General features: G+C 47.2%; 1 protein-coding gene across 1 annotated transcript; it reads left to right on the top strand.

Moving 5' to 3' along the window:
- The first annotated feature begins 241 nt into the window (after positions 1–241).
- Positions 242–7,066, top strand: FABP1 (fatty acid binding protein 1). The gene is made up of 4 exons (XM_033175397.1): positions 242–417; positions 2,020–2,192; positions 5,177–5,269; positions 6,952–7,066. The coding sequence occupies exons 1-4, from the start codon at positions 351–353 to the stop codon at positions 7,000–7,002; spliced, it is 384 nt and encodes a 127-aa protein (XP_033031288.1). The 5' UTR covers positions 242–350; the 3' UTR covers positions 7,003–7,066.
- The last annotated feature ends 804 nt before the right edge of the window (positions 7,067–7,870 follow it).

Genomic DNA, 7,870 nt, shown 5'->3' with positions numbered 1-7,870 from the left:
TCTATATATACACACATGTGTGCATATATACACATACATGCATATACACACACATTTTATGGGGTATGGAGAGTCACTTCAAGGCTCCCAGGGCCATAGGGCTTCCTGCTTGACTGATATTCATTAATGTTTGCTGAATTGCAGCAAACCTTTGCTGTGCCCATCCTGTTCTTTATCATTGACCATTGCTCTCAGGAGTTAATGTTTGAACCTGGCCATAAAGGAATCAACAGCTGCTGACCTCTGGCCGCTATTCGAAGGGAAGGGAGTCCCCTATAAAACAACCTACGGTGGACAGTCTGGTCGGCAGAGCTGCAGGTCAGTCGTGAAGAGGGAGCTCTATCGCCAGCATGAGTTTCTCTGGCAAGTACCAACTGCAGAGCCAGGAAAACTTTGAATCCTTCATGAAGGCAATCGGTGAGTGCTGCTCTGAAAGGCAAAGCTGTGGGTCACATCAATGAGGGTCTGGCCCTACCAGCAGTGGCTATTTAGGGTCCAAATGTTGAGATGGGGGGAGAGATTCAGGCTATATACACAAACAAGGGGGCATTTTACTGACTTCTGGAGTTATTTGCAGCGAGTCCTCACTGCACAAGGCCATCCCACAGGCAAGTAGAAAGAGCATTGAACTAGGGTGTGGTCTGGATTGATGACCACATGTCGTTGGCACTTCGTTGTGTGATCCTGTTCCTGCATTTATTCATTCTTCAAACAAACAGTGATTCAAGGCCGATCACACACTGAGCACTGTGCTGGATAGATATCAAGGAGACAGATAATAAAGGTAATAAGGTATTATCTTAGCGGGGAAAAGAAGAGAAGAAATAAAGGTAAAAAGGCATTCCCTAAGGTGTATGGAGCACACACTGCCAGGCAACTGTGCTGACCATGGGATATGCAATACCCCATCTATTCCTCACCATAAAACTAAGCTGGGTACCGTTATTTTCCCACTTTACAGTTGATGTAATTGAAGCCTAGAAAGATTTAGTAATCACAAGCAAGGTCATGCAAGTAGGAAGTGTTTAAGTTAGGATTGAAAGCAGGCACTCATTCTCAGAGACCCTGCTTTAACCCCTGTGCCTCCCAGGGTCACGTACAGGAGGATGTGGCTCACGGAGGGCATGGAGGGATGGCTCAGTGGAGGTAAAGAGAAGGATCAGGCTGAGCCTTGGAAGACAGGTGTCTAGGGGACTAGGGCCAGGGAGCATGCTCCAGACAGAGGGAGCCCTATAAGCAAAGGGTGTAGCGTGGCAAGGGAGGGTGCCAAGAATGAGAAGGGTGCTGAAGACAGCAGGGGCAAGGAGAGGAGGACCTTCAGCACTGCCAGAGAGGGATCTTCTGCAGGCAATTCATACTACCTCTGTGTCTCTCATCTCTCCCTCATGCAACAGGACCCTCTGTGCTCACTGTCCACCCACATAATGTTTGTGAACCTCAATTTGTATAACAGCGTGGACAAGTTCTAAAATTGGTAAAGCTCTATGCCAGGGCAAGGGATTGCTGGCATGTCTTCCTCCAGAGTCTTGACTGCAGAGGTGGACACAGGCTTGCCTGGCACAGTGCTGCTTTGGGTGTGTTGGCCTGGCATGATTATCGATAGCTCCCCTGTCACTCCCAGGAGGGACCTAGCTTGGAAGATCAACTCTCTGGTCACTCAGGGAATGGGGAATGAAATGCTCCCACTCCAAGAGCAAAGTCATCAAAGGAGGAGGGAATGAGGAAAGAGAGTGAGCAAGAACCAGGGTACTCACAAGAGGAATAGTTCTTCAGGCCAGAGGAGTGTCCTTTTTATAAATTGACTGGCAAGATAGCAGCAGGCCAGGCCAGGCCACTGTCCTTTCCTTCCTGAGGCCACAGCCCATGCTGCTCACAAGTCCCCAGTGAGTTTCTGTGGCCCCTTGGAAGACACAGTGCCCTCCTCTGCCCCTCCATGCCATAACGTTTCTCTCATCTGCCTACCACAGTCATGAAACTCCCACCTTTGCCCATCTCTAAACCTCAGATGGTTTCCACCAGGTTTGCCGGAAGAGCTCATCCAGAAGGGGAAGGATATCAAGGGGGTGACGGAAATTGTGCAGAACGGGAAGCACTTCAAGTTCACCATCACCACCGGGTCCAAAGTGATCCAAAACGAGTTCACCGTCGGGGAGGAAAGTGAGCTGGAGACAATGACAGGGGAGAAAGTCAAGGTAGGAGGGCATCCCTTCTGCTGTCAGAACTTTCCTTGGAATCTGGCCCTAGGGCCTCATTCCTCAAGGCTCTAACCTCACAATTCCACCCATAGACACCATTTCTGAACCCACCTCCACTGTGGGAGAAGCAGAGAGACAAAGGCAGCTCTTAAGGAAGAATCTTATAGGGAAGCTGCCCTCCTCTTCCCAGGGATTGTCTGGGGGATGTTCCAGCCCCCAAAGTCTGAGCTTTCCCATACAGAGGATATGGGGGAACCAGGCATAGAGCAGGATTCTAAGTCTCAGGTTCTCCCAGGCCCAGTGCTCCTGGCACTAAGAGTCCTGTAAGCAGGGCCCAGGAGTGGGGCAAGTGGGAGTTTGTGAAAAACCCTTAACTGAGCCCAAAGTCAACTGGCCTTCACTGAACCTAGAGCTGGGAGATACTTCTTGAAGGATAGGGAGAGACTTATTGAAGGAGGTGCTGGCAATACCAGAATACCAGGGCCCTAGACAGGTGCTCAGACCCCGCCTTCAGGAGTGGTCACGAAGTCTCTGGCTTCAGCCACCCCATCTGTAAAATAAAGAACAGTCAACCTCCCTAAACTGTAAAATAAGAACAGTCAACCCCCCTAGACTGAAGGCAGTGGGCAAGGCAGCATCACTTCTGCTGGGCACAACTCAAGGTGTGCAATGACAGCTGGGGTGTGGGGTGTGGGCTGTGTGAGTGGCAGATGGTGGCAGGGGATCCCGGCAATGGGGGTGCCTGTCTCCTCCTCCCTCTGAAACACTCCATGCTGTAGCAGCCCTCTTCTCTCCTCCCCCCAGACAGCTGTGTTCATTGGGCTGGGAATGTTTGTCTTTTTATCTCTTCTGGTCACGCTTTATTTCTGCCTCTCCAATTAGAACATTACAGGTCAGGATGATTTTAGGAGGAAAATATTCTTGATGTGCTCATGGTCAAGGGATTTAACTATGGTCCTTTTCCAAATTTTCTTTTTGGAGGCAAAATGTTTAACATTGTCCAGGGTCTTCGGCTCCCTGCTGGGTTCCTGTCATCTCTTCCAGGATGTATAAGGGCTTGGAAGGAGGCCAGAAAATGAAACGTTAACGTTCTGGGAAGAATAATACATACCTGGTTGGGCAGGTGGCTCATGCCTACAATCCCAGCACTTTGGGAGGCTGAAGTGGGAGGATTGCTTGAGCCTAGGAGTTCAAGACCAGCCTGGGCAACATACAAGACTTCATTTCAATTAAAAAAAAAAAAAAGAAAAGAAAAAAAAAAAACAAAGAAGAATACATACCAAAGCAAAAGATGTATTCTCTACTGGTCAATATTTTGAATTTTGCCACTACCTCCCTCCATTAGCTTGGGAGAATTGAGATTTTACTTGATTTGATTTTAGCATTTGTATTTGGGGCCACTTAGGTGTTCCATGCTCATTTCTAGATCACATGCCATGAATTAAAATTCTAACAAAAGAGGTCCTGACATTTTATTTAGTTTTTGTTGTTGTTGTTGTTTTGTTTTTTGTTTTTGTTTTTGTTTTTGTTTTTGAGACGGACTGTGGCTCTGTCGCCCAGGCTGGAGTGCAGTGGCCGGATCTAAGCTCACTGCAAGCTCCGCCTCCCGGGTTTACGCCATTCTCCTGCCTCAGCCTCTCGAGTAGCTGGGACTACAGGCGCTTGCCACCTTGCCTGGCTAATTTTTTGTATTTTTTAGTAGAGACGGGGTTTCACCGGGTTAGCCAGGATGGTCTTGATCTCCTGACCTCGTAATCCGCCCGTCTCGGCCTCCCAAAGTGCTGGGATTACAGTCTTGAGTCACCGAGCCCGGCCTTTTTTTTTTTTTTTTTTAATACTTTCAATTTTAGGGTAAATGTGCACAACGTGCAGGTTTGTTACATATGTATACATGTGCCATGTTGGTGTGCTGCACCCATCAACTCGTCAGCACCCATCAACTCATCATTTACATCAGGTATAACTCCCAATGCCACCCCTTGCCCCTCCCCCCTCCCCACAATAGGCCCTGGTGGGTGATGTTCCCCTTCCCATGTCCAAGTGATCTCATTGTTCAATTCCCACCTATGAGTGAGAACATGTGGTGTTTGGCTTTCTGTTCTTGCGATAGTTTGCTGAGAATGATGGTTTCCAGTTGCATCCATATCCTTACAAAGGACACAAACTCATCCTTTTTTATGGCTGCATAGTATTCCATGGTGTATATGTGCCACATTTTCTTAATCCAGTCTGTCACTGATGGACATTTGGGTTGGTTCTAAGGCTTTGCTATTGTGAACAGTGCTGCAATAAACATACATGTGCATGTGTCTTTATAGCAGCATGATTTATAATCCTTTGGGTATACACCCAGTAATGGGATGGCTGGGTCATATGGTATTTCTAGTTCTAGATCCTTGAGGAATCACCACACTGTTTTCCACAATGGTTGAACTAGTTTACAATGCCACCAACAGTGTAAAAGTGTTCCTATTTCTCCACATCCTCTCCAGCACCTGTTGTTTCCTGACTTTTTAATGATCGCCATTCTAACTGGTGTGAGATGTTATCTCATTGTGATTTTGATTTGCACTTCTCTGATGCCCATTGATGACGAGCATTTTTTCATGTGTCTGTTGGCTGTATGAATGTCTTCTTTGGAGAAATGTCTGTTCATATCCTTTGCCCACTTTTTGATGGGGTTGTTTGTTTTTTTCTTGTAAATTTGTTTGAGTTCTTTGCAGGTTCTGGATATTAGCCCTTTGTCAGATAAGTAGATTGCAAAAATTTTCTCCCATTCTGTAGGTTGCCTGTTCACTTTATTTAGTTCTTAAATGCACCTCACTTCTATTTGGAGCCAGAGAACTGCAGGCTTGGAATCATAGGAACCAGAACATTTCAGTTGTTATGAGCTGAGACCTGTGCAGAAGAAGCAACTTCATTAGCAAGGCTCTTGCCCCCCACCACCCTTTCCTCACAGGCCATCTCTCTGTTCCCTGCAGGCAGTGGTTCAGTTGGAAGGTGACAATAAACTGGTGACAACTTTCAAAAACATCAAGTCTGTGACTGAACTCAACGGTGACATAATCACCAGTGTAAGTTGGTGGTGCTCTGAGCCTGTGGCTCCCCGTGCTTGAGGGGAGAGGGGAGGTGAAGCATGGGGAGTGGTTCACATACCCTAATGCCACCCCTCCACCCTCCAACCCCTAAACTTCTTTCTTGTGGTCAGTATCTGCCAGCACTTACTGCGGATCCACAATGTCCCAGGCAGTTTACACATATTATCACTAGTCCTTTCTGCTCAGCACTAACCAAGCAGCCACAGAGGCCTCCACCTGCCCTGCACACCCACAGTGCTTCATAAATGCCTTTGCCCTTTTAGCGTTTATAAACAGAATCCCATTCATGGTGATATTATGGCACCTGACAAGCCTGGCACAGTCCAGTTATGCAGTCAGCCTTGATGCCTGGCTGCCAGCCACATCCTATACCCTATTTGGGGGTAGGGGAGGAATAGTGCAGTGTTTCTCCTGCAGGTATGTCCCCCTGACTCTTCTTTGCCACCAGTATATTTTTAGGGAGTCACATACAACAGAACACTGCCTCAGGAGGCTGTCATCACTCTGTTCAAATGGAAAAATTCTTTTTTTTTTTTTTTGAGATGGAGTCTTGCTCTTCGCCCAGGCTGGAGTGCAGTGGCATCATCTCGGCTCACTGCAAGGTCCGCCTCCCGGGTTCACGCCATTCTCCTGTCTCAGCCTCCCGTGTAGCTGGGACTACAGGCGCCCACCACCACGCCTAGCTAATATTTTGTATTTTTAGTAGAGACGGCGTTTCACCATATTAGCCAGGATAGTCTCGATCTCCTGACCTCGTGATCCACCCGCCTCGGCCTCCCAAAGTGCTGGGATTACAGGCATGAGCCACCGCACCTGGCCAGAAAAATTCTTAAAATAGAGAGAGTGTGAGCATTACCCATCCAGTCTGCAGTTTCCCCCTCCACCCTAGCACATTCCCAGGAGGGCAGGGGAGCAGGAGATGAGCCATCCTGCAGTAAGTCCTGGCCAACGCCCTTTGATAGACTCCATCTCACCTAATCCTACTGTCTCCTTCAAGGGAGGCTGGATGAGGGATTCAATAGACAGGTTGACCTATCCAAGTCATCAGCTAATAAATGGTAAATCCAGGGCTTGAACCCATTAAGCAGCAACCATTGCATTGCTGCTGAAGCTAAGGGGCTCCTTTTCACCCTGATGACATGGTATGTCATTCCAGCAGTCTTATTCAAGAGAACTGGCAGGGGTGGAGGGAACATCCTTAAAAACTCAAAAGCTGATGCATCCACTGTTTTTATAAGCTTCACAGCTCCAGGAGGACAATTATGTGCTACTCATTGCCTTCCAGGCTGTGCGCCTAGTTGTGTCCATGTGCATATATCCTTGGTGCTCAACATGTATTTGGTGCATAGTAGGTACTCAATGAAACGTTGAGAGATTGGATTGGGCTGGTTTGGGTGGTCTTGCTATAACAGTCACTGATGTAGAAAAGAATTGAGTCAAAGGCAGGAGGACTTTCCAGGTGAGGAGGAGAAGTGATAAAGACTTGGCATAGGATTTTGGAAAACATTGCCAACCCTTCCTCTGGTCCTACAGGAAACCAGATGAATTTTTGAATTGTTTCATATGCCAACATATTTGGTGCTGTTTTTTAAGCTTAATTTTGTTTTTTACAATACAACATCAGATGAACACTTCATAATTTCTCTTCTGGCTTTCAGACCATGACATTGGGCGACATTGTCTTCAAGAGAAGCAGCAAGAGAATTTAAACAAGTCTGCATTTCATATTATCTTAGTATGTAAAATTCATGTAATAAAGTGAACTTTGTTTTTTAAAAAAAAACTGTCTTTTCTTCTCAATGCCTTTTCATTGATGGTGCTATTGCTCACCATATTTTCATAAATATATTTTCATAAATGTTGATAATCCACGTGATCCACACTACTAGGTCAAATCCAAAGAGTAATTCCCTGAACACAAAACCCATGCTGCCCACTCAGGTGTATCTGCCAGGAAAGCCAGGTGTGGCTAGAGCTGCAGGAAGGCCCTGGAATGCCCTTTCCCAGTCAGGCACATGGGCAAGGAGCTGGAGCCAGAGGATGTGCAGTGGGCTGTCCTTGGGTGGCTCTCTCAAGGGAGCAGGAAGACTGGGCAGAAAAGGAGAGCTATACCCACAAGCACAGCCACAGTACCAGCCCACCAGCAGACAGGTGCAAAAGGTCAGCACTGACCCACCAAATAAACCTTTCCTCCTGTGGGAGGCTGAGCAAGGGGCTTAGTGAGAGGTACCAGAAGTGGACAGAAGAGGCTCAGTGGAAGTTCCCTCCATGCTATGGGCAGGGGCAGAAGGTAGGGGAAGGGGAGGAGTCCCTTCAATACCACTTCATGCCAAACTGTTAGGGGTTGAATTGCATTTCCCCAAAATGTATATGTTGAAGTCCTAGACCCCCAGTATCTTGGAATGTGACCTCATTTGGAAATAAGGTCATTGCAAATGTAAATAATTACGATGTCATACTGAAGTAGGGTGGGCCCCTAATCCACTATGTCTGGCGTCCTTATAAAAGGGGGAAATTTGAGACGTGCACATGGGGGGTGTCCATGTGAAGACTAGAGCTATGCTGCCACAAATCAAG

This window comes from Trachypithecus francoisi, unplaced genomic scaffold (genome assembly GCF_009764315.1).
Source record: "Trachypithecus francoisi isolate TF-2019V2 unplaced genomic scaffold, Tfra_2.0 Lachesis_group17, whole genome shotgun sequence".
NCBI lineage: Eukaryota > Metazoa > Chordata > Mammalia > Primates > Cercopithecidae > Trachypithecus > Trachypithecus francoisi.
Note: the sequence above shows the minus strand (reverse complement) of the source record. Positions and strands in the feature narration are given on the sequence as shown.

Excerpts from the sequence above, each read along its gene's own strand:
- FABP1 (XM_033175397.1), top strand. The coding sequence starts at position 351 with ATGAGTTTCTCTGGCAAGTACCAACTGCAGAGCCAGGAAAACTTTGAA. Across the intron at positions 418-2,019 it reads ATCCTTCATGAAGGCAATCG|GTTTGCCGGAAGAGCTCATC; the intron begins GTGAGTGCTGCT and ends GGTTTCCACCAG. Across the intron at positions 2,193-5,176 it reads TGACAGGGGAGAAAGTCAAG|GCAGTGGTTCAGTTGGAAGG; the intron begins GTAGGAGGGCAT and ends TGTTCCCTGCAG.